The 27,312-nt window shown below is 37.5% G+C and overlaps 1 protein-coding gene across 1 annotated transcript in view; it reads left to right on the forward strand.

The window, feature by feature from the left end:
* Positions 1–27,312, forward strand: part of TTC39B (tetratricopeptide repeat domain 39B) — a gene marked incomplete at both ends in the record, with an annotated part of 80,700 nt that overhangs the window by 14,666 nt on the left and 38,722 nt on the right. The window contains one exon of the mRNA XM_079548644.1: positions 12,474–12,508. Within this exon, the coding sequence (XP_079404770.1) occupies positions 12,474–12,508 (35 nt within the window). The remainder of the gene's footprint in view (positions 1–12,473; positions 12,509–27,312) is intronic.

Here is a 27,312-nt window from a genome sequence, read left to right on the forward strand (position 1 = left end):
CAACGATAACAAAAAGAGAATAAGTGGAAGAGCTTACCCTTTGGCTGAGCTCACCACAAAACACCAGTAGAGGTGATCTCCAGAAGAGATCCTTCCCTTCTGGTAGCCAGCTCTTAAATAGGTCTAGGAGGGCAGGCTCCACCCCTTCCGGCAGCACAGGTGAATTGCCTTCACCTGTGCTCCTCTGGCTGGCTCATGGCTCGCCTCAGGTGATTAATCAGAGGTTCAGGCCGTGACTCAGCAGTTCCCATACACATACGTGACACTATTTTTGTGAAACAATTTCATCAGTCTCTCTTGATAGCAGTGGCTGCAATTTTAGGTGAATTCTCAAGTTGTTCATTAGAGGTTTTTAATGGAATTTTACTCTTCCTGTACTTAATCCTTCGAGCAGTTTCTCATAAATATATGTACTGCCTAAAGCGGTGTTGTGAGTAAGATGCACTGTGCCCTTCCTGTGTCCTGGTTTTGGCCCAAACAGTGCCCATCATGCACCGATGTTTGGTGGTTGTGACAGATGGGTACGTGCCCAGGGCTGTGCTGTGCTGCTTGGTGGGGCAGAGCTGCTGCCATGATGGCACAGGGCAGGGCATGGTGCATAGTGGGGTGGGCTGGGCTGAACTGGGCTGCGTGTAGCTCATGGGCCATGGGTTGTAAGTGCCCGCTTTACCCCGTGATAATATAGACTGTGCTGTTTCATTAGTGAAAGGGATGGCTTTTGTTTCAGCTTCTGAGCAGTGGTATTGGGAGAAAATATGCGACTAATTACTTATGATGGGCAGGTGTTTTGAAAGGTAGCTTTTTAATTCATGTTAATTCACCAGTTGATTCATGACTTTCACAAAGAAAGAGGAGTGGCATCCCAAACCCCTCTTTTTAGCCCTTTTGTTTTCCTATGCAGTTTAGTGCAGGATTAAGTCCTGTCTATTGAGAAGTGTGCTCACACTGCTTGAAAGGTGAAGCTGTTCTTTCTTACCACCCATTTTGGCTGGTATCTTAACTTTGAAATTGTCTTCATTTATAAGACAGTTCAGCATTAGAAATGCATTTACCACAGTATCAATGCTTCTTGTTTTACTTCTATGTTTTTCAGTCCCTGTTCTTGAGTGCTAACTAGCTGCTTTCTGTTTTTTGTTCTCTTTAGAGTTGATCAGCTGCATCAACAGCTAAGTTCAGTTGCAGCTAATGGCATTGCTGTCAAAATTTATGTAATCTGGGGAAGGCTAAGTGCTTACTTTGTGATCTGAATAAATTGTTCTTGACAACTATGAATTTCCAATTTTTTTTAAAAATTGATTTACTAGCAAATATATACACTTGCAAATGAACAAGTTAGCAGGGCAAAAATAGATTCACATTTATGAAGCAGAAATAGAAGTTACTTTTAATCACTATAGAAGAGATACTTCTGTCAAACTGTTTGGTCTAAGGTAATGGTGGAAATAAATCTCATGTGGAAACAGGAGGAAGTTTAATTTAACTACTGCCTTAATTTCATCAAATTAAATTTCATCAAGTCAATTTGTATGAAATAAGTGACTTAAGAAATTATCATTCAACTTTATCATTCAACTCATTCTGGTTTTTGAACTGTTGAGGAATGCTTTTCAGTCAGCAACCTGAAAGTCTTTCATGGGTGGAAGTAAATATCTTTTTACATTGGCTGTTACTGCTTTCAATTTTACTGGTTTTTTTAAAATGTGTTTTGAGCATCCTGTGGTAATACTGTGGATAGTGTAGCCTAGAAGCAAAACCTGGCAGCTTTCACTGCCACCTGCATTAGGAGTACTGAAATAAAGAAATTAAGGTGGGAAGGCTATGTGAGGCACCTGGGCAGATCTGCCCTTGTGAGAAAAAAAAATAATGAAGATTGTGTACTGTAAACAAAACAGTCAGACCGATCTCACAGTCTGATGTTTGTAAAATGGATCCTCCAGATTCCCTTTTCATAGTAGCTTTTATCTTGGTGCATTTTGTGGAGTCACATGAACTCAAGTGAACATCGTATCATTTTATGCACTACGACTATATCTTTTGAAGTTACGCTGTTGTGTTAGGATCAAATTGTCTCATTACCCTTTGACTTGTCTGAACTGAAGTTTCTGTAATGTTTTGGCAATTATGGAAAGCTAACCTACATGAGCAATAGTCATTTCTGAGCTATAACAGGTGAATTTCCCTAGCTGTGAAATTTTGTTTTCACCAGACTTAAGATCAAGCTTTATAAATTGCATCACAAACCTGTGAGTTTGATTTTTGATGTCTTGGTTGCATATAAGCAACTCAAGAAAATGCTTTTTCTGTCTAAAACAGAAGCTCTATGTTTTTCCTTTTGTGTTTTTTCCCTCTGCTTGTCTCTCTGTGAAAATGCATTTCCATATCTTCTGATGGGGGGGAAAAAAAAAAAAAAAAAAGCCTCTGTAGACTATTTGGAAACTGATTAGAGAAGGCTGATAATCTAGATGGCTGGAAGTAGAAATGTCATCACAAGTTTTGTTGTGGAAAATATAGATATACACAATTACTCTGTACATGGCTACGCTTCTGAAGAATTAGGTCTAGAAACTTCCAGACATTGTAAGTTCCTTTTGATTTCAATAGGGCTTCATGCAATTTCTATGAAATTACTTAATATTCCTCCCACTGTAAGTGAAGATCAAGTTTGCAAACACCTGAAGAACCTGAATGTCCTTAAGTCTGCAGATCCTGATCAGATGCATCCCAGAGATCTGAGGGGATTGGCTGATATAGTCACCAAGCCATTCTCAATTACAGTTGAAAAGCCATGACAATCAGGTGAAGTCCGTGGTGACTGGAAAAAAAGCAACGTCACGCCCATTTTTAAGAAGTCTAGAAAGGATGACCCAGGGAACTACTGGCCTGTTGGTCTCACCTCTGATCTGGGGAAAATTGTGGAAAAGATGTGCCTTATCATAGACGGGGGAGACAGGGAGGTGATACGGCACAACCAGCATGCCTTCGTCAAGAAGTAAGGCCTGAGAGTTGGTGGTGTCCCTGGAGATGTTCAAGGTCAAGCTGAACCAGACTCCAAGAAGCCTGTTCTAGCTATAGATGTCTGTATTTGTTGTAGGGGAGCTGGACGAGATTACTTTTAAATGTTTATTCCAACTCAAATGATTCAGTGATCATTTTTATGACAATTCTATGGTTACAAGAGGTTTCCATTGAAGTTTTTAAAAAGCTTGACAAACTTGGCACAAAGTTTTACAGGACTTGGAAGGGCATGTCTGGTTAAAGAGGTGTTAGGCTAATCAATTGTTCTTTCTTACAGCTAATGACAGCAGACTTGTAGTATCTGCTGGAGTGTCTGCTTTGAGGAGAGTGATTTTGTGTAGTCCTGTTGTGGTTTAACCCAGCAGGTACCTAAGCACCATACAGTCATTTGCTCACTCCCTCCCCTTTCCATCTGGATGAGGGAGAGAATCAGGGGAAAAAAAGAAGTAGAACTCATGGGCTGAGATAAAACTATTTACTCAGATAGAGAAACGGCAGAGGATAATATTTATTTCTGTATATATCTGAATTAGAGTTCAGCCAACTTTAACTGTAATTATACTCTCACTTTTATGTGTGAAAAGTCAGATATGAATATGAACATCAATAACTGTTGACAGGAGCCATTTGCATGCCAGTTAAAATGATATACTTTTAGATTCTTGCTGAATATGTAACTGAATCTGCTTATTTCCGCTTCTCAGTCATAAGGGAGAGGTGCAGTTTAAAACAGGACAAGCCCAGCCAGCTGCATTTGGAACAATTAAGACTGATGTCAGTGTACTGCAGTGTGGTTCCATTAGGCACCCTGTTCAGAAGCAGATTTAGAAAGCTTCATCTTGTTGCTTACATCAGTACAGACCTGTCCAACCTGCGGCTGGTACAGCTCACCCTATGGCTGCCCCCTGCCCCAGACTAGAAAGGCAGTGACTCTAGCCCGAGTCAAACCTCCACTGCAGTATTAACCCTAAAGGGGTTGAAAGCTGGAGGGAATGATGCAGTGCTAAATCAAGTGATGGGAAATAAGTTTATGTGTTATGATACATTGACTAAACACAGTCCTGTGAGCAGGGAAAAACAAAACAACAGCAACAAAAACCTGTAGCTGTGCTTTCCATTTTGATAAGGGTATTTGAGAATAGATTTTGAGATTGCTGAAAAAGTCATCATTTTTTGGTATATTTGTGCTTCTATTTTCAGTCAGCATAAATTATTTGTGAATTTTCAAGTGGAATGTATGGAGTTGTATGGAGATATTCAACTCAAATACTCAACTGGTCATGTGTCTTCATCAGAATTCTATAAGCCCTATCTTACCATAGAGAAATATTCCTCACTTCACAATGACATCTTATTTGTGTCAGTGTTTTTCGGCAGTACGTACATTTGTGAAAAATTGCTTAAAAAGATGAAGTACAGGAAGAGTAAAATTCTATCAAAAATCTCTGACAAACTTCTTGTGAGCTCACCGAGACTTGCAGCCACTATCATCAAACCTGATATGTTAGCTTCACAAAAACAGGGTCACATATCCTGCTAGTTTTATGGTTTCGTTGCTCTTTTCTAAAAATAGTATTTTAATAAAAATATAAACAATAAAATTTATAAGATATACAAATTCAAAAATAAGATGTTACTACTTCACATCTATTTAATATGTTTTATGAGGGCTGCTCCAAAATCAATGCCTCCTGTTTTATTATGTTGTCCCATGATATCAGAGATGGATGTTGGTGGTATGACAGCAGATGTTGAACCTTCCTGACAGTATTCTATTACGTGTTGTTGTCGAGTGACAGATGGCAGCACAGGGCAGTCAGACACAATGGCATCTGGCATGAAGTACATCTAAAGCAAGCGTGAAATTAAATTCCCCTGTGCAGAAAAAGCTGCGTCCATTGACATTCATTGACTCTTGCTGAATATTTATGGAGATCGAAGAAATGATGTGAGCAGTGTGAGGTGATGGCTAGCACATTTCAGCGGTGGCAATTGTAGCAAAGCATCATCTTTACTGGTGCAGATTTTGATGAGTGTGGTGTGCAAGCTCTTTTCATTGCTGGTGAAAATACGTAGCCAGTTGTAGTGACCGTTGCTGGAAGATAATGTTGCGTAGCTGAGAATTTGCTCTACCAAGCAGTGTTAGTGCGCTCACTGTGTTTGTTACAGTTTCCATGGGAATAAATGGGAGGCATTACTTTTGGGATAGCAAACGTATATTCAACCCAAGAGAATTTGTCTTCACTGAACACAGCCCCGAGAAGCCGAAAGGTTGGACATCCATGCACTAGTGTGTGGTGTGTCTGACCCACAGACTAGCATCACTGCATGTAATCATTCTCACTGCAGGTTTCATTTGTACAGAATGACTGCTATGATGCTTTAGAATTGTCCAGTTTTTATATAACTAAATGTAAATCAGAATTGCCTGGTTTTTTTTTTGTTGTTGTTGTTTTTTGTTTTTGCTTTTTGTTTTAGAATGTGCTGGTTATTAATATCTACCTACATCAGATATTTTCATTAAAAACTTTTAAAATTGAGGGCGGAACTTCCAGGCCTCAATTTTCCTATGACTTTGGTAGTTTTGAGGTAAGCAGCTATGTGGAAAGGTCACAACTTGCCAGGCTGCAGTGGAAATATCTTCATTCTTGTGGGTGCTGACATCTTATTTTGAACTAAATGACACCGAAGTTTATACTGCTGAACTCAGCTTCAGTTTATTTAGCCAAATTTCTAGTAAAGCTGTGCTCTGTCTTGTTGATTCCTGATTTCTTTTTGGATGTAGAGTTGTTGCTGTGTTTTTTGTTTGTTTGTTTGGCTAAAGCTTGACTCCTGACCAAGATACCCATGTTAATAAAGATCTTGAACATGGTATGCTGTTCTGTGTTCTTGAGATTTAATAAGTGAGTCTGAACTACTGCATCTGTGGCTTCTAACAGCTGAAGTTCTTCATCTGTGTGGAAAACTTTCAGCAAAACACAGCTCGTCTGCAATCTCACTCTAGAAAAACGCGATCTTTTATGCAAAGCATAAAAGCATGGATCATATTTAAAGCTCAAGTATGTTTGAAATAATATGTAAGCCCAAAAAAGTCAACTGCTACTTAAGTATTCTGTTTATATATATACAATATATAATATATATATAACAAAACAGAATTGTTGAATTCTGCCCTTTCATGACTATCATCTAACAGTTTGAAGGAAAGGTGTCCTAAGCAACAAAGTGTTAGGCAAGTTGTAAGAATCACTTCTTATTTTTTGTTTTGTTCATAGAGCTTCTGTTTGAAGTTTTGAAATGTGTGTTACCCCAAAGATGATCAGAGGGCTGGAGCACCTCCCCTATGAAGACAGCCTGAGGGAGCTGGGCTTGTTCAGCCTGGAGAAAAGAAGGCTGTGGGGTGACCTCATTGCAGCCTTTCAGTACCTAAAGGGAGCCTATAAACAGGAGGGGAGTCATCGCTTTGAAAGGGTTGATAACTGCAGGACAAGGGGAAATGCTTTGAAGTTGAAGGAGGAAAGATTGAGGTTGGATGTCAGTGGGAAATTCTTTACAGAGAGTGGTGAGGTGCTGGAACAGGCTGCCCACAGCGGTTGTGGATGCCCCGTCCCTGGAGGTGTTCAAGGGCAGACTGGATGTGGCCCTGGGCAGCCTGGTCTGGTATTAAATGGGGAGGTTGGTGGCCCTGCATGTGGTGGGAGGGTTGGCAATTCATGATCCTTCAGGTCTCTTCCAACCTGGTCGTTCTGTGATTGCCATGTAACACTTGGCTTACTCTAGATGAATGAAATGAGTTTTACAAATTTGAACATATTTTTAACTGAGCTGTATTATCAACTGAACTTTTACAACTTTAGATCAGTAAGCTTGCACTGTTGTTTCCATCATTCTTTTTTTGTGATGTATTATTTCTGATATTTGGTGCTTCAAGGGTGGTTTTTAGGTGTGTATGTAGGGGGGAATTATTAAAAGTAGCAAAATGAAATCCAAATAATCTGTTATGGAGGTATTCTATGATATGTGGAGAATGATTGAACTTCTTCTGGGAAACAGCAATGTTGAGAAACAAAAATGGAATCTAAAAATGTTATCTTTCTGATAGTATGAAATGGAATTCTGATAGTAAACTATAGTGGAATTCTATCTGTAGCTCAAATTACAGGCTGTGAGTTAATTTGAACAAATTCTTCGTAAAGTAATGTTAGAACAAAAGCCATCAGTTTTCATGAGACGTGGCAGGTGCAGGTTTGAGGCCAGCAATTTTGTTCTTAGCTGAACCATAATGTGTGCTTCTCAGAATCTTAATCTGGAGCCATGAGAAACATGTCCAGTTCCACGAGTTAACACACTGCATGAGAGAAATGTGAATTTGAATCAGCGAGGAAAACGTTATGAAAACTGATGTTCAGAAGAAATCACAGAGGTTTTGCTTTTTACTGGTTTTATGTATGAGCCAGAGATGGTAACTATTTCTGCTTGGAAAGTCAAAATGATTCAAGTTCTCAAAAAGCTGTTAAAATCAGCCGCGTGTTCAAGTTCCTGAACTATTTTGGGAGGAATCTCTATTGTATTCTTTAATAATTATCAGCCTTCAGGAAGGCTTAACTGTAAGGAAGCTAAGCTTTACTGTTTTCATGCTCTGTGTTGCATCGTAACTTGTTTTTTCTACTGTTTGCAGATTCACTTATGGATCACAGTAACAATAGGAATTCATATTGAATTACTTGTTGAAATTGCCTCCGAGTCTTCTTCAGCATTGTTGCTTTCTATAGTACTGCCTCAGCCTGTTTCCATGTGCAGCTCCTTCTTCTAGACTAATGTACTCTTTAATCCCAGTCATTAAAGTAAAGGCAATGTTTTCTTGTTCTTCTGTTTTGCTTTCCACTAGTTCTAATGAAATCTTCGCGCATGAATAATTATGTTCATTTCTTGGGTATTGATTAGAAATTGAATTGGAAAAAAAAAAACCAACAAATTTAATGATAGTCTTTTGATGACAACTGTTTTTCATTATGTTTAGTTGGCAAATTCTTAATATAAAGAATGTATGGGTGACCTCTTAAAAACTAATCACTGTGGCATGTGAGCAAGCTTCCGTAACTGTGCTCTAATTTTTATTAATACCTTTTTAAAATTGCAAAAATGACATATATATGTATATTTTAAACAGAGATAGGTTTCATGTTGAGAAGTTTACAATGATACAGATCTTTCCAGTTCCCTGCATTTATAGTAGCTCTGTGGTAGTGGCTGAATTTATTTCAGACTACTTGAAAGAAAGCTAAAAAAAAAAATTAAGACTTGAAAACTCTCAGTATTTTTGTAATACAAATATAGAGTAAGTGAGTAGAGAACTGACGGTTGATAGTGTAGTATTTGTATTTCATTTAATACTGAGGATGCTGTTGTCCTCAAGGAGAGCTCCAAGGGAGCATGATAAATGGAAAGAAAAAAAAAAAGACAGAAGAAAATGTCTCTGAAAAGTCTTGACTTTAGCACTAGGTAGATGAAACAAGCAGGTAAAAAACCTGAAAAGAGGAATCTTACTGAAATTAACCCCACTAAAGTGGGATTATCCTATCATTTTGTTGCTTTAGAGTCAGTCATGTTCCTGTGCTGCTCGTCTCAAAATATTTCCTGTTTCACTGATGTTTTTGTTCTCGGCTTGGTCAGGTGAACAGAAAGGAAGTATGGTGTCCTTTTGTATCATTGAGAAAAGTGATCAGGAGCTTGCATCTTGCTGTAATGGTAGCATATTGCTGATTTGTAGCTGTTGGCTTGTGTTAAGCTGCCACCACTGAAGGCCTGTAGTTTAAAATGTATAGCCACTAATTTCTTTGGAATTGTTAATGTAACACTGGCTAGGGCGGAGGGGAAATGAATGTACGTAAAGTAGTGTAATAGAGAAGAATATTTAAATTCTGATCAAATAATATTTTTAATACTTGATTCCATTTGCTAATCAATCTGTGTGGTGACTCCTGGCGTCTAGAAACTAGTGGCAGTATCCAAATGAAGACGATATAGAAAGCCTCTTTCATAGTCCTATTCCAAAGTATGGACATTGCAGATCAGCTTTGTTTCCCTATATCTCCTTATACCTCCCCTCCTCTTATCTTTAAAAAGTTGCAGTCCACAGCTGCTTAAGACATCATAGGTGACGCCGTAAATATGAAAGAAAGGAGAAAGAAATCCTAGTGTCAGAAATGCATCCTGTTATTACCAGGACAAGCAGTTGTTTCTACTTTCTACTAGTGTATTAAAAATATAGTAACAGGTAAATCTCTGTAGTAATTTTAAAGTGACTCATTTTATTTTTCATGAGGCTTTATATGTAAACGGTGGTCTAATGTGAATGGTTTCTGCTATTATTGCTAAGGAATGCTCAAACTGTTTTTTTTTCTCTGTTTATGTACTTGTCTGTTTATGTTTATTGTTGTCTGAGCTGAACTTTCTTGGATTTGGAAAATGGAAGTATCTCTAATTTATTGAAACTTTTCAAACTGGCTTACATCTTAAAAAAAATAAAAATAAAAATTAAAAAGTTGTTAAATAGAACAGTGGTCCAAGAAAAAAAATGATGATATGATTCAGGAAAAGTCTTTTTAAGACAGCTTTATTTTATCAAGTATTCTGCCACTGTTTTAATTTTTTTTTTTATTTTACAGATTTGCAGGAAAGTCAGTTTTTGTCATGCCATCTAGTGGCAGGTTTATTTTCATTCTTGTGTTAAATACTCATACTGACCTGTTCTCTGGATATGGCACAAAAATCTTAAGATTCAGCACTAGCCAGTGTATATACTGAGGAACACCACTGTTAAACTGTTTCACTTGGTTCCAAATTAACTGTTAAATGTTTTTTTTTTTTTTTTTTCCAATGAATAGAAAATATATGGAAAAACTGTGTAGGGTTTTCTTTCTTTTTTTTCTTCCTTTTTTTTTTTTTTTTTTTTTTTTTAACCCCACTGTCAGTATATCAGGACAAGGATATACCTTGGGACTTGCTTCAGCATGCATTCAAGTCAGTAGAAGAAAGTGGATAAGAGTCTGCATTAAGTCTGTGACAGCTATGTAAATAAAGGAAGTTCTATTAATCCGCTAGAGATTTTTGAATTATATAGGTCACAAATATGGCTGACTTAGTTGCACACAGCATTAGATTTGAAGGAAATTGTGCTTCTGGCATAAACTGACATAAATAAGCACCCTTTGAAGCTGGTTGTGGCAATGCAACTATATCTTCTGGATGTGACGAGGCACTGAAAATGCAGTCTTTACTAGGCTTTAGCCATGTGTGCAAGAGTGCCTGTTCTTGTCTTCGGGCTGCTTCTGTATTCCAGGATTTAGATAAACATTACAAACCACTTGATTTTTGTTTTTTTTAAATACATATATGCATGTAATATATGCACACATTTATGACTTTACATGTTAAAAATGTGTTTTATGTAACTCTTCACTCTATTTTCTGTTGTTGAGCTGGCTAATTCATAAGTAAATTGTAACAGGCTGCTTAGAAGAAAGTGAGTGTTTTCTGAGTGCTTTTGAAACATTTTATATTTTGGCAAGAACTTGACAAATCTCAGAACTTGATCTGAGGGAAGCTATTTTGGGTATTTCAATTCAGTATTTTCATTAGTGCTTGAGAATCATATACTTGTTTGAGTTGGAAGGAATTCTTAAAGGCTTTCTAATCTGTTCTTCCACTCCTACTGCTGGATCAGAGCCCTGTCTCAGCCTGACCTTGAATGTCTCCATGGCTGAGGGATCCACCACACCTCTGGGCAACCTGAGGTCAGTGCCTGACCATGCTTATCGTAAGAAACTTATTCCTTAGATCCAATCTAAATCTCCTCTCTTTTAGTTTGAACCATTTCCCCTTGTCCTGTCACCACAGGCCCTGCTAAAGAGTCTGTCCCCTTCTTTCTTACACCACTTTAGATTCTGATACTTCAGCTTAGAGGAGCATTTGATGAATATGAATAGCAGGAAACAAAATTCATCAGGAGACAGACTGTTGTGGTCCTTGCTGAGTGTGTGGAGGCAAGAAGAGATCCATGTTAGTTGTGTTTTTCTACATTGATACGGACTGCTGGTTGCTGCTGTTCTCTGCAAATATCTGACAGTTCAAACATCAGATAAAAAAATCAGTTTCTTTCCATATAAAAAATGGAAGCATACTCAAAAATGCTGCCATTGTGTTTTTATGTATGTTGCTGAATTTCTCCTCCTGTCTCTGGAAATGGATCAAGGAGGCAAACAGTCTTCAGAGAAGTGCTTTATTATAAGACTGACTTTTATCATTGTCTGGAGTGAGACATGGATACGAGTGAAACAGGGTTTTTGTTTGGGATGTTTGTTCCTGTTGGCATCTATACTGCTTTTGGAAACTTGGTTCCACTCTTCTCAGATCACATGTCATTTTATCTGCTTCTGACTTGATACTGTACTTTTCAGAATAGTCCTTATCCCTGTCTACCATAATATAGGCAGTTAACTTAGTTTGAAAGAGAGCATTTAAGCAGTCTGTTAATGATTTTTCTTTAAATACGTTTATAGTACTTGGCCATGGTAGCTGCAGGCAAAAATAATAGCAGTTGCAGTATTTCAAAACGTGATGTAGTAATGTGTTCAACTGTTCAGCAGTTACTCTGAATGGATATTTTCCCTTAGTTAAAAATAAAAGTAAAGTAATGTTTTTTGGAAGGTGGATCACTGTTCCTGAATATCTCCTGTAGAGGAGAAAGATTATCTGATCCATTGTTACCATTTGATTATTCTGATAAGTTTGCAGGGAAATTTAAAATTCATGAAGCCTAGGTTTGTCTTCTGAAGTACTGCTGAATGTTAGCTGGGGGTAAATATCACAAACTCTTTATCTTTCATCTCACCAGGAGTGAACTCTTAATAATATTGCAGGTGTGTGCATTGTCTTTAGTAAGTGGAAAACTTTAAAGTAAGCTGTAATTGGTGGAAATTCAGCTACTTACACAAGGATGGTACTTAAGAAACTTAAATTGCTTTCTTTCAGTATTATTGTTGTTCTGCAAACATTTCTTTTTTTGAAAATTTGTTGCAGGCATTATAGTGCTTGTATTATTTGTGGTAAAATATACTAGGAATGTTGTATAAGTTTTGTATCATTTTATTCCTTTGCATACCACTTTCAATGAGGTGTAAGACTGTATTCCCCTCAGTAATCAGTGAAAGTTGAAGAGGCTGGAGAGGAGAAAAATCTGTTTTATACTTACTGTTAAACTATACTCTGGTGTAGTGAGCCTTTGGAAAATGTGTTTGGGTGATGATTTGCACTGAAAGCATGACTATGAATAGTCCAGTAATTACTCCGTATTGAAGAATAAATGCTGCCTAGTAAAAGTAGATTTCTATTGTGTTACATGAAGAGTTCCTGAGCACACACAGACTATTAATTGAAACACTTTCTTTCTTTTCCAGGAAAATTTTGAAGATGCTTTTGAAAACATCCCTGTGTAAGTAACAATTTAAAAATTGTGGGCTTGTTTTTTAAACTGTGTACAGCAATGAAATACTCTGTGCACATCTTCTCACTGAAAAATGGTTTTGTATGCACCAACTTCATATTTTCTAGAGCAGTTACAAGTTCTCAAGAGCTGGGAAATGGAAGTGTAATTAGGTTGATGTATATGATGAAGTGCTTGTCAACAAATGAGAAAGCTGTGAAGAATTAACATAACAATTTTAGTAACTTTGTTGTACGCTGACAGCTGCAGGCAAATTTCTGTATGGTGAGCAAAAGATAATTCACATAGGTTGAAAAAGTTTGGATAAGACGTTATACTTGACCACCAAGGCAATGCTTTTGAATGGAAATTGCAACACCAACTGTTGCTCAGGTATTGTTCCTTAATGTAGGTAGGTACACATATATACATCTACATATATTTCTATATGTATATATTCTGTCTATAATAAATGTGTGTATATACATATATATTTTATACCTATATATATAGGTATATAATATATATATAGGTATATAATATATATATATATATATATATATACTAAAACCAATTTTCCAGTTCTTTAGACTTCACAGATTTGAGTTCAGCCTGTTTTAGTAACATAGGACCACCTGCAGTTCTTGTGGAGTAGTATTTGAGAGATCACAAAGTGAACTTCATAGCCTATGTTTATGGCTATTAGAAAAGGAAAAGAGCTGGACAGCTGTGCAACAGATTCTGTTTTTCAGGGCTAGGAGAACGCACAGTGTGACTAACTGCATTCACTGAGCTCTTAGTTGTTTTTCTGATTTTATTTTTTTTCTGATTACTTCAGTATTTTATGTAGAAAAAAATGCATAAATTCATCTTCACGTCTCAAGAACTGTTTACGTTTATGTAACAGCTATATCAAAAAAACTGTAGTTACATAGTATGGACAAGAATGGCATTTGAACGAACTCTGAAATTATATGTCATGGTTGCATATGCTGTTAAAATGGTCTGTACTAAAAAAACTGTCATAGATGGAAAGAGCAGTGTGTGTCATCCTTTTGGAAGCCTAGCGTGCTGACTTGTCATGAGGTGTGCATTGTGTGCTGAACATTCTTCATGGAGTGTGTCTTCTCTTTCTTTGGTTAGTTGAGTAGCACAAATACAAGATAGCAGCTTTAGCCCTGAAATAATTTAGGGATTAATCTTTGTCATACTCACTGACAGGCTACTGAACCAGTAAAGACCTCACTTTTTGTAGCTGTCAAGAGGATACCTACTAAAGTGCACTGTGTTCAGACTCATGAACGGTGCTCAGGTGTACTTGGCAGTGCCTCTTCTAAACAGACAGCTGTTTAAGTAAAGCTTTTGCAATAAGAGAGTTGTGCTTTCCAATTCGCTGAAGTGAAGTACTGGGCTTCTCAAGTCCAACAGAATGTATAGATTAACAAGCAAGTATATGAGGTTTTCCAACATTGGGTTCTGAATGTCATTATTTTTTGAGTGTTTTGATGGACTTAAGCATGAATGAAGGGGCTAGTAATATTCAAGAGAAAGTATTCATAGTTTTCTATGCATACGTCTAAAATGTCTGCCATTAGTCCAACGATGTATGGTTTTCAAAATTACTATGAAATCCTATTTGTTTTTTTTTTGTTTTTTTTTGTTTTTTTTTTTAAGCTTTTTCTTCCAAAGAGGAAGAATTACTTGGAGCTGAATTTTAGTAGTTTTGAACTACTATTTTGTTCCATTTGAGTTATGTGGTGGCAGTTAACTGGTGAAAGGTACCAGGAATACATGTCTGAGCAGCACTGTTCTTTCAACTATTGTGATTTTTTTTTTTCAGTACAATTTAGAAATTTGGATTCAATTGTAATATTAATGCAAAACAAGATTTGGAGTGTATAATAGGACTGTAGAGGTGTTATAGTATAGTATGGAAGTCTGTAGTTGTATGGAAGTATTGTTAGTTTTACACACTACTGCTGGCTTTGAGTACCTTTCATTAGATATTTGCGGGTACTGAGGAGGCTGTTGAAGGCTTTTGGTTCATCAACAGTATTAGAGGCCTTTAAGTTCTTAACTATCCAGGATAAAAGGAAGGAAGAGGAAATTGCCTACCTAATAAAGTTTTGCAGGGTTCTGAAAAGCATTAGTGATTTACAGTGTCAACTTCTAATTTCAATTAAACATTCTGCTGAAGCTACAGTAAGTTTCAGGTATTTCTGTTAGTGCTTTCTTCTGGTTCACGTGTGTTTACTGTAGGTGACAGAGGAATGGGCCGTGAGCAGTGAACTGAACCTCTTGTCATAGTGATTACTGTCTTATGAACTTACACCTTCCCTTAGCAGATGGCTCAAGCTTTCCCTGTACATGTCCTCGTGACCTACTTACCTCTTCTTCCCCCAAATGCATCTTCCTTACTCCTGGATGGTCAGTGTGCAGTTTCATTTTTGAGCAGATCAATGCAAGTATTACGCTGTAACTTTTCGCTCATTAGGTCCCTGTTTCACATATATCTGCACTACCTCGGTGTTGACTTAAACTGTTTCTTAGATCTGCTACTGTTCTGTAAACTTTACTTGATTGACACTGGTCAATAAGTTAAGAGATAAAGAGTGTGATCAGACAGTTGGGATAATTAGTGTACATTATTTGCTTGGAAAATAAAGTTTGTGGAGAAGACTCGTGAAGATTGGAGCAGTAAGAACAGGATATTCTTGGAATACTTGCTGCTGCTGACTTGCTCTATGTTTAGATAATTAGCTACTTTTCAGGTGTGGACATTATGTAGAAATACGTATATTCTTCTGTATCTGTCCAGGATTTATCACTTAACTAGACTCTCTCCTTCCTCAAATTCTTCAAAATGTATAGCTATTATACAAAGCCTCTACAGAACTTCAAAAAGCCTTGAGACTTTAATGTTCTGGGACTGTTTTGGAACTCTTTAACCTTGTTTTCTTGAAATTCCTTGGTTTTAATATTCAGATGACACTGCTAAGCGGCTTCGGGAAGGCCTTTCCCAAATCTAGTGTCACGCTGGTCATTCTTCGCCTTAATCTGTCTAGATTTAATGGTAATTTTTTCTTTTACTGAAACAGTAATAAAAACTTGGAAACATGACTGCATTGAAACAATGAATTGCTAGAGGCGCTGTCTTTTGGGAAGCTGCATCTTGTTTTTGATTTTTGCTGTTGATAAAGTTCCTCTTAGAATTTTCCAATGTATCAATGTTTCAATCTCTTCAGTCAGAAAAAAATCAGAAGAAAGTTAAATTGTTACAACTGTGACAATATATCTGGCATTTGTTTGAGTGACTTACTGCAGTTTGATATTACACAGGCGATTGTTACTAAAATTTAACTAATATTTTTTAATATACAATACTGTAGATATAAAACGATTTAGGTGTACTTATAAGGAAAGAGTTTATTCAAGACCAATTTGTTATTCTGGAGAATTCTAAAAGAGTGAGTGGGACCCAACTCATCACAGTATTTTATGTACCAGTCTGTAATTCTTTTAATAAAATATCTATAAAGTACCATTGCTCTGTGTATTGCTTCAGTAAGTTCTAGCAAATAATTTTGTTACATTATCTTCTCTTTAACTATCTTTATTCACTTTTTACATTGTTATTATTGCTGAACCATGGATAGGTTGTATAAAATTAAATGCTAAAAGGACAGTGAGTTATCTTCAGAGGGTGAAATCCTTCCCTAAATCTTTAGTACTGGCTGCTGTATCTGTGGATGAGTCTGGGAGGAAATTGGTCTTTGCTCTGATTGTCCAAATGGATTAGATTCTTTATCTAGACTCTTCTGTGATCTTTTACTTGTGCTAGCTGATATAGGTATATTCAGCAACTTTGCTAGTGTCCTTGGTTTACAGAAGTATGAACGGATCATGAAGTGTAAATAGGTTTCTTTATTGACCAGAGTTAAAGTAAGGCTACTAAGTCATTCTGCTATTTTGCTTAGAAGGAACAGTGGCACGTGGCATATCTTCTCTGCTGAATTTACCTACTGAGTTTTCTAGGTCTTCGCTAGAATTTTTGGTATGGCATGTTCAACCTCACAAGGAAGATAGGTGGGATAAACACGAAACTAGATCTTTCATGACGTGGATGTGTTAATTCAGAACTATTTTTGTACTGGCATCTTCTTTTGCAGAATGACTGAGTAACTCAAAACTAATGGATCTTTCTGTTTTTAAATTTCAAACCTCTGCCAGTAATCAAGTTTTCTGGTGGTAAGCTGCTGCTTACCAAATGTTTTGCTGTACTTCCGTTTGAGTGTCTGCTTCCTTCAAGCACTGTGCAAGTCTGTTTTATAAGGTAACCTGACGTTATTAGCTACAGAAGATCTATAGTTTCAAAGACATGCATGAATACAACAGATTTGTGATTTTTTTTTCTTCTAATTCTTGCTAAAATATTTCACCAGTATCTGAATTTTGTGGTGAGAAAGCTATCAAATATAATTCTAGCCTTATTTCTGCTATTTAAATTTGCCCCCAGATTATTCACAAATTCTTTTTACAGAATACAGAAATCCATGTTTTCTGTTGTCAGAATATGGAATTTATTTATTTACCAAAAAGATCATTAAAATGCATGAGCTCTTCCAGCTCCTCATCGTATTATGCCTGGTAATGTACTGACCTTTGTCACTGATAATTTTTGTATGTATTTTCTCCTCTGAAGTTCTCCATCTGTTAGAAACTTACATGAAATGTTGATTATTTTGATTTTTCTTGTTTCATTTAATTTTTCCTTGCAGTGTTATCTTTATGTGGCAGGAATAAGTTACCATCAAATTATTGTACTTTCCAATAGTCTTGGGGGTGTGCAATATTTTTCTCTAAGGAAAAGGCAAGAAAATATGGTGGTTCAATTACCACCTGTTTATCAGAGGCTTATTTAAAGGAATAACATCTAAAGTAACAATATTGTGGTAGCTGCTTGGATTTATTTTATAGAGGATGCCCTGTAGTTATTTTTGGGAAGAAGCGTAATAGTCTGCCTGAGTGCTGCAATCAGTTCACTTACAGAGGTAGTCTTCATGTTACCACTCTCTCTATGTAGAAAATCCTGTCACTAGGTTGTGTGTTGTACCACTGATGGGAGAACTGGAAAAATAGTGTGATCTCCTGTAAACATAACTGAGCGATGAAATAGAGGAAATACGGGAGCTAGAATTCTACAGAAAAACAGACCAGTGAGTTTTGGTGAAGAATGGATTTCTTAGAATTTCCTAACCTTACTGATTTCAGCGAAAGTGCCCACATTTTCCTGTTGTAATATCATTCCTTTTGCATTTCCTTTTCCTACCCAAAGCTGGATTCAGCTAATCCTTGATCCTACCAAAGCAGCTCTGTGTGGTATTACTGGGGTGATAGATTAAGGGCCAGAAGTGTTTAAGGAAGTTAGAGCAGGTTATCCTTGTAATCTCAGAAGTGTAGTTAAGATTTCGGTTATACCTGCATATGTGTCTGTGTTTTGTCAGTTAAGGAGGCTGAAGAGCTGAGGAAATGGCTGTGAATTCACATTTGAATTCAGGAAGCCAAGAATGTGTAATAACGTTTTTTCTCTAAGTTGTAAAGCGGTGAGAAGTAGCTGTTAAGTATTTGTGATCAAAATTTTACGTTCTTTTGTTCTGTCCTGAAGACCAAAGAAAAGAGTAATCATGTAAAAATGTTTCTGATTTTAATAACATTTTCAGAGCTACACAAGTAAAATACTCTAGCTACTTTATATTGTTAGTCTAAAGATTTGCAACAGCAGTAGGCACCTAATGTAACTTGTCTAAATTTGGGAGTTTTGAGTGCCCAATAATTGCAGTATTGCTAATTATTGTGTATGTGTTGCAACTACACCTATTGCCTCTGGTGCAACATTTGTTTGAGTCTTCAGACCAAGTGCTGACCAAGTATTTTCTGATGACTCTGAAATATGCAATTCCACATGTCATTGTTTTCTTAAAAAGGGGAGAAAAAGGCAGCAGCAACAAACAAATACTACTGTAAATTTTCTAGAACAGCAGAGATGTGAAATTGGGCAACAGAATTGTGTTTGGTTGGGAACACTTAGCTGCTGAGTCACAGTTTTAACTTATGCATGGTTGTGCTGTGGATCAGTTAGGTACGCAATGGTGTGCTGTGTTCCTATGGGTGTTCCATAGGACAAGAATTAATTTGATGAGTGAGCTAGTGAAAGTACTGAGATGCTGTGATGGAATCCGTTGTTTAGGAAGAAAACCTATGCGCTTAGCCATAACTGGAAGTCAGTGTCAGAGTGGTAAGTATTAATAATACAATTCCTCTTCATGGATGCTTTTTTATTGCACATACTTTGGTGAGTCAAAATTCGTGTTATTTTTAATATTTTTCTGGTTGAGCAAAGAATTATTACTTGTGCATGTTAATAAAATCCTTTATACTGTATATTGGTTTCCTCCAGGGTTTCAGGAAATAATGTGCAACTGTTTCCTAGCATGTGATGTGTATGTTTGCTTCCCAGTATTTATTTGATGCAAAATACGTTCTCACATGTTTTGAAAAGAGTTTTTTTAAACAGATATGTTTGACATATTGCTTAATACCCAGCTGTAGTGACACATTTCAGTAAATGCAGCTATTGTTTACTGTGCTGTTCTAATGGCTTTCCCAGATGAGTTTTTGTGAACAAAGCTCAGTTCCTCACAACGGTGGAAGTTGTGAATAGATCTCCTTAGCCCCCATGGTACAGCTTTAAAGAACGTTTTTAAAAGGTAACAATAGGTGGAGAAAGGTGGGTGGGAAGCTTGCGGGGCGGGGGGAGGCAGGGGGAAGAGGGTAGAGGCATGGCTTAACTTTCTGCTGCATAGCACCCATGTGCTGAGCTTTTTCTCTCATCTGGAGAGACTAGACCTAAGGGATGAAACTTCCTGCTAGCTTCCGATTCCTACTTTCACCCGTTGCTATTGATATTACCGAAGATAACTTATTTTTTTGTATTAGCTGAGCTGTTGTAATGTTTCAGTCGTGGGACTTCAGCTAAAAATTTGAATTTCTAGGGAAAAGAATGTCAAAGGATAAGCAAAATTGTTGATTTGTGTGAGGACTATGAAATAATGAAAATCCAGCGTAAGCCAGTTAGTTCTCCTTAGAGGGCTGCTTGCTCCCAACTCCTGCACGTTTGTTCTGTTTTTACTGCATTTGCATTACTATAGTTTTCTGTCTGACTTAAAAGATGCTATAATTATTCAGTGAACACCCAGGCAACTCCCTTTTTGTCTTTAAATATAAATCACTTTGCGTTCCTCCTGTCTCCATTTTCTCCTTGCAGTTAGGAGTGATGGATTAGAATTAGGCTGCAGCACAGATTGGGAAAATCTCCCAGCATCCTCTCCCTGCAGAGGCATCAGCTTCCAGCATTGACTGTAGCTGCTGCCACTCTAACTGACATTTCTTTTAAATTCAGCTATGGAGAGTGCCTCACATGCCAGCTGCTGGCTTGTGAACTTTTATCCTTTTTTTTTTTTTTTTTTTTTTGCTTTAACTCATTAATGGAACCTCACGGATGCTGAGGAGTAAAACAGTTTTCTCTGCATGCTTTTTTTTTCCTGTCTTTTTGATGTGTGGATCAAGGTGGAAAAAGGACAGTGAAAGAAGAAGCACTTATTTTTGGGTAAGGACTGTATTTACTGATCTGAAGTTAACCAAATTAGCCTTGTAAGTACATTATTTCTGCCTATTAGTTGCTGAAAATGTAATTATGATGGCCAGATACATGGGATTTTGTCTGTGGAAATCTACTTTGGCAGATATGCTGAACATTTTAAAAAATATATATTTGTAGTTTGGGTTGAGTTCCTTGGAGGAGAGAAAAAGGTTATATTATGTTCAGAATGGATTTAAGAAGTAATTGTTTCTCCTCTTTTCTCCTCTGCACTTTGCAGAGGTGAACAATGCTTCTGGCAGGCAGCAGCTTCTCTGCTGATGTCAGTGCTTAATCAGCAAGGATGCTGTGGATTGTAGAACACCGCAAGGTGTGTATTTTGGGATGCTGTTCTTTAAAATGTGGGAGTTGAAGGACAGTGTAAGTCTTGTAGTCATTTTTTGCACTTGCAGATTACATCTTTTCTTGGTAGGTGGACTGATTAAGCATTTGAGGTAGTATAATTTTTGATTTAAATAATTTATTTAATGGAATGCAGTTCTGTGCTCTTTAAGTACTGAATGCTATGTATAACAGTGTGCTTTTTTTAGAGATTTCAGTAATGTAAGGTCTCCAACAATGGCTGTAAGTTTAGTATGTGATGAATTCTGATAAATCATTTTAAAGTTAGGTAGAACAGTCCTGTTAGTAGGACTACACTGTCCTAATTGTCTGCTTGGATCTGAGCCAGTATTCATGTGACGCAGTGCGAGTCCCATAAACATCTGGCCTGATCTGGTGTCCTACTTGCTGGATGATTTATTTCTTATTTTTTCTGTAGCAAGATAAGTGGATTTTTTTTTAATTCATTTTGTGTAAATCTGTCAACAGTTATTATCACTTAAATATACTAGCTCTTTCCAAGAGGATCTTTTTGAAACTATTTTTTTGTCTTATGTCCTATTCCATATGGGAAATGCTGAACAAATTGATTTTTTTATTAGCTATGTAGCTATACATATATGCTGTATATTAAATTTTGACTGTATTGTTCACTAACACATTCAGATGTTCTCTTTTCTGTTTGCTGTATCTTGTATTGACCTCAACTGGATTATTTCATATAAGGTATTAGACTCATGGCATATTAAACATAGTGAAATCTCAGTTTATCTGCAGAGATCACATGTTAAAATGTACATCTAAATATATTGTTGAATTACTGTGTTTTGTTAGTGAATTTGGTACAACCTTTTATAATGGTATGCATTTCTACTGGTGTCTCCAACAGAACAGTGTTAAGCACATTTTTACTTTTGTACCTGCTTTGTTTATTTCTTCCCCCTGTCCCCCCAGCCCCCAATCAAACTGGTCACCTCAAAATTTTCAAGATTTAATTTTTTTTGCTGGCTGTGTTTAGGGTAATGTATGTTTTGCAAGGTTGCATCAAAGTCATACTTCGTTTGCTTGAATAGGCTTGTATCACAATCAAACTAGATTAGATTAATTATATGTGCATATTCAGACAGATAAGTGGTAGCCTAGGTTTTTGCAGTGTCTGTTTTCTCAGTATGGCTGATTCATTGTGGAAAACGTGTATTTTGTTTACTGTGCATGTGCAGTGCCAATTGCTGTTGAAGTAAAGAGTAGGTAAGAGCAGATAAAGGTGATTTTTCTTTTACTTTTTATTCACCACTTTAGCTTCTCTTTTTGAGTTTCAAACGGGTGCGCTGTGATGTTGCCAATGACAGATGCTAGTCACCCAATAAGAAGAGTTTAATATTGACCCTTTATTTTCTGTGCCATTTGGGACCTCAGTAGGTGAAGAACTTACCTCAGTTTTCTTGCTTTGTGCTTCTTCAATCATTTTTTTGCATCTGTACATCATATGTGAGAACAGAGCAATTGGATTTTTTCGTGTGCTATGGAGATACTACATTAATAATAAAGATACAGGTAAACTTCTTTTATCTGCCTCCACTATTCCATGAAGTCATGGATGTAAATTAGAGTAAATATTTGGAAGCAAGGTCTTCTGATCACTTCATTGCATTTCATTGCTAGGTTCTTCTGAAGTGGTGCAGTAGGCACTGGATTTCCTTTTAACTAGAACGCACAGTTCTATTCATATCACAAAGTCCAAGACCACTAATAAGACTCAACTGAAGAATGTAAAGCAAAGATACACTAATAGTCTCCTGACAGGTGGTGGTCTGGTATCTGAAATTGGGTGTCCGCTGAGATATTTTAAGAAGGATGTGGTTTTTTTTGTTTTTTTTTGTTTTTTTTTTAGAACATGTTTGTTGTATTTGAGTTTTTGAACATGCTTCATTCATAAGACAGTATCAGAAATATTTTGGCTAATGTGAGGAGTAGTACTCCCTAAAATAAAGCCCATGTCTCCTGTAGTGTGTATCTAATTCTAGCCTTTCTGAACTTCATAAAACTTACTATTTTAAATCAGGAATGGAGGCTAGACACCTCTCTCGATGTGCCAGCATTTTTTTCTGACTTCTGATCCATGAGGAATAAAGCCTTTTCTGGCTACCATCTGTCATCTTTATTAGGTCGTGTATGTCTGATGAGATAGGAACTTTACTAAAACCTTTTTGTAGTTTCTTTACATAGCAAATGGTCTCACTTGTATGAATTTTTCAGTGTCTAAATAATACAAGTGAATAAAACTGCCAATTTTCTTGCAGTAATTTGCTTCTGGATCTCTTTTACCTCTCTATTTCTGTTTTCACAGTTGAATTCTGTTCAATTTTGTTGAACCTGACAAGGTTTTTAAATGTTGTTTCAGTAGAGGGACACTGGATAAAACAATCTGAAAAGAGTACAGAAAAGCTGCACAGCGATTTCTTTTTTTTACAAAAACTCTGAAAGTAATGATCCATGCAATTTATTGGCATAAGAGTCTACTGTGGTTAGCAGCTTAAGGGGACATTTGCTATGTACTCTTAGAACACCCAGGTACAGATAGTGAGAGCTGGAGTGTTATACAGTCACCTTCATACAATTACAGAGGTAGTAATTATCACAAAGCTTAACATTCACGAGCCCGTTTTTTATAGTGGAGAGGGTCAGGGCAAACAGCAGCAGCAATGATGAGTTTTAAAATAGAAGTGAAGATTTGATTCTTAAAAACTGGAAAAACAAAACAAAACAAAAAAACAACAAAATCCAAAATAATTTCAAACATTTTTTTTTTTCAGGTATATTTATTGATGAATTAAAATGTTATCTCACTGAAATTCCACTATTCAGTGAAAAGCTGTCAATTTTAACTTTTGGCAATTCTGATGTTAAGTGAGAAGTCCTTATTTCCATGCATATTTTTAATAATTCCTGATTTTTCACTAGGAGCAACTGTTTCATTTCTCATGTGGATACCTCAGTCTTTGTTAATGTTTTTCTTTCTGATAATTTCATCTTTTTTTTTTCTTTTTTGCAACTGTTTCTTTTGAAAATTGAAGTTTTGATGCTTTCTCCTGATTATATATACAAGTTTGTAGTAGCAGCTAGCTAGTGTTTCTCTTCTTTCTGCATCAACATTTCTGCCTTCACAGTAAGATGAGGGGGAAGAAGGAATTTGACTTTTAAAGTATACTAACTGTGATATTGCTTGATCGTGTAAATGCTCACAGAAGCAACTGTCTTGGTATTGCAGCAACAGCAGAGTAATTCATGGTTTTAGACTTAGAAATAACAGACTAAATGCTGGTAGCTTATAATGAAATAGCATTGGGAGTGGAAGTTCAAGCCAACTGAACTGAATTCTCTCTACGTGTGGCATTTCTATCTTCTGCTGTTACTAGTTCTGTTTTGTGGATAGATGACTAACTGCAGTCTCCAGAAATCAAGGAAAACATAAACTCCTACTTGTGTGAGAGTAATGTGGTTTGGTGCTTTCATGGAATATTAATATAATTACGGTGTCCAGAAAAATCTATAAGGAGGAAGAAGTGAAAGTGTTGCTATTATGATTTTTCCAAAAATAACAAATGGAACTGACATTGGTTTCCCATGCAGTGCTCTAGGCTTGGGGCTGAGTGGTTGGATGACTGAAGAGGTAAAGGGACCTGGGGGTGTTGGTTGATGTTTGGCTGAACGTGAGCTGACAGTGTGCCCAGGTGGCCAAGAGGGCCAACAGCATCCTGGCCTGCATTAGAAATTGTGTGGCCAGCAGGAGCAGGGAGGTGATCATTTCTCTGTACTCAGCACTGGTGAGGCCGCACCTAAAGTACTGTGTTCAGTTTTGGGCCCCTCACTACAAAAAAGACATCAAGGCCATGGAGCGTGTCCAGAGAAGGGCAACAGCTGGGATTGTTTAGCCCGGAGAAGAGGGGGCTCAGGGGAGACCTCATTGCACTCTACAACTTCCTGAAGGGAAAGGAGGAGGGGATTGGCCTCTTCTCCCAAGCAACAAACAGGACCCGAGGAAATGGCCACAAGTTGTGCCAGAGGAGGTTTAGGTTGGACATAAGGAAGAACTTTTGCTCTCAGTGAGTGGTCAGGCACTGGAATGGCTGCCCAGGGAGGTGGTGGAATCGCCATCCCTGGCAGTGTTCAAGAGGTGCCTGGATGAGGAGCTATGAGGTATGGTTTAGTAGCTTGTGGTAGCAGTGGTGATGGCAGGACAGTTGGACTCAGTGATCTTGTAGGTTGTTTTCAATCTCGTGATTCTATGATTCTGTAATTCAAAGTGCAGGACCCAGCATTTGGTCATATTGAACCTCATCCCATTGGCTTCAGCCCAGCTATCCAGCCTGTCCAGATCCCTCTGAAGGGCCATGCTACTACTAGGCAGATCGACATTTCCAGCCAACTTGGTGTCATCTGCAAACTTACTGAGGGTGCACTCAATGCCAGCTTTTGCAGGAAAATAGCATGGGAGACAGTGTTGAAGGCTTTGCTGAAGTCTAGGTAGACTACATCAACAGTCTTTCCTTCATCCGCCAGATGGGTCACTAGATCATAGATGAAATCAGGTTGGTCAAGCAGGATCTGCTCTTCGTGAGCCCTGCTGGCTGGGCCTGATCGCCCGGTCATCCTGCACATGCCACATGATCTCCCTCAAGACAATCTGCTCCATACCCTTCCCTGGCACTGAGGTCAGGCTAACAGGCATGTAGTTCCCCGGATCCTCCTTACAACCTGTGTAGTAGAAGGGAGTCACATTGGCAAGCCTCCAGTCTTCTGGGACCTCACCAGTCAAGGAGTACTGAGAGATGATGGAAAGCGGCTCAGCTATCACCTCCGCCAGTTCCCTCAGCTCTCTTCTTGAAAGGGCACTCAATCCCTTCATCAATATTGTTGAAAAAAATATCGGGAAAAAAATCTGGCCCCAATTCTGAGCCTTGGAAATGACTTGTGACTGACTGCCAGCTGGATTTAAGTCTGTTCACAGCAACCCTTTGGACCAAGCCATCCAGCCAGTTTTAACCAGTGAACAGGGCATCTGTCCAAACAAGTAGCAGCCAGTTACTCCAGGAGAAGGCTATGGGAAAGAGTATAAAATGTCTTGTTAAAGTTCAAGTAAATAGCAGACAGAACCTTCTCATTGTCCACTATACAGATCATCCTGTTGTAGGAGGACATCAGGTTAGTCAGGCATTTCATACACCTGTACTGACTGAGTCAGGTCACTTAGTTATCCTGTACCACATCCTGTGCAGTGATGGTACTCAAGATGATCTGCTGCATGACTTCCCCAGGTTCTGAGGTCAGGCTGACAGATCCAATTCTCTGGATTATCCTTCTGACCTTTCTTGTAGACAGACGTGAAAGTCATCAGCCTGCAGCCAGCTGCAATCTTGCTGGTCAGCCAGAACTGCTCGCAAATTTTTGACAGTGGCCTGGCTAATACTAACCTCCTTCTTCATCGTTGAATGGGGGGCTAGGGTATGTGTTGTGTGTCTGTTTTGTAGTCTTGTTTCTTTGTTTGAGTTTGCTTGTTTTAGAAAACTGCCCATTTTTGAATAGATCATAATACGGTGAGCTTTCAGAGTAACTTCTGCCTGTTGACAGTTTTGGCCAAAACTTGAGTAGTGCTGTTTCCTTAATAAATGTTGAATACACAGACTACAGCATGTGTTGATGAAGTTCTGAAAAAGTGAAGACGCTATGCCATTAAAGTAATTATTTCTTCAAATCTGTCTTGCTTTCGCAAAAATTTCATTGTAATGTTTTCCATTAGTTGGTAACATTTCCATGGAGTATATAATCTGCACAGATTTTACATTTGTAAAATTCATGCTTCTCGTGAAAGAATGTGTGCATAATCTACGAGGGAGATAAAACTGATATAAAACTGTCTGCTTGTATTTTTAAAGATAAAAACAACAACAAAAAAATGAATCCCACCTTTATGAGTGTTTTAAGAGTACTCCCTTCCAATAAGGAAATAATCCAGCATAGTTAAAAGCTACTGTCTTTGCTTCCATGACCATTTGTCATGTTCACAGTATGTGAATCTGAATTGTATTGCCAAGGTCCTTGGTAAACTTTCCGACTGTCCATAGCAAAACTGTGCAGAACATGAAATGTAGACCTAACTGCCTAGTTCTAAAGACAAGGTAAATGACCAAACTCTTTTGTAAGCAGAGGGTTACTGTAATCTTCATTTCATCTCATAAAACTGTTGGTGGGTATTTACTATTTTATCTGTGGTAGGTAGGTAGTACACCCAATAAAATCTCTCACTGTGTATTTGGTGAGATTTTGACTTGTGTTGCAACTTAATGCCTGTGTGAGGGATTGATGAGTGATAGCAAATAACGTTGCCCATTAGGAAACTACCCAAATTAGTTTTTTGCACTCCTCAACTCAGAGGAGTAGAGTATTACAGTTGACTCATATGAGTAATGAATGATCAGGACAAAGTGAAACCGATTTTTTTCTTCTCAATGGTGAGGACTACTGAGTTTAAAACTATGAAGAAAAACATCTGAAGAGAGATTTCCAGGTTGAAGAACCAATAGTTCATTTGTCTGTTGGTTTGCTTGGGTGTGATTTTTGCACATGGATGCATGTTAATGTGAAAATAATTTCCATTGGAGGTTGGATATCTTTACAGCTCCTGTCTGCAGATATGCAGTCCTGTAAGTCACTGCTGTTTTGAGTCAGTACTCTGAATTAAAAATGCAGCAAAATGATGCTTGCACAGAAATCATTC

Source organism: Tetrao urogallus (assembly GCF_951394365.1).
Source record: "Tetrao urogallus genome assembly, chromosome: Z".
Classification (NCBI taxonomy): Eukaryota; Metazoa; Chordata; class Aves; order Galliformes; family Phasianidae; genus Tetrao; species Tetrao urogallus.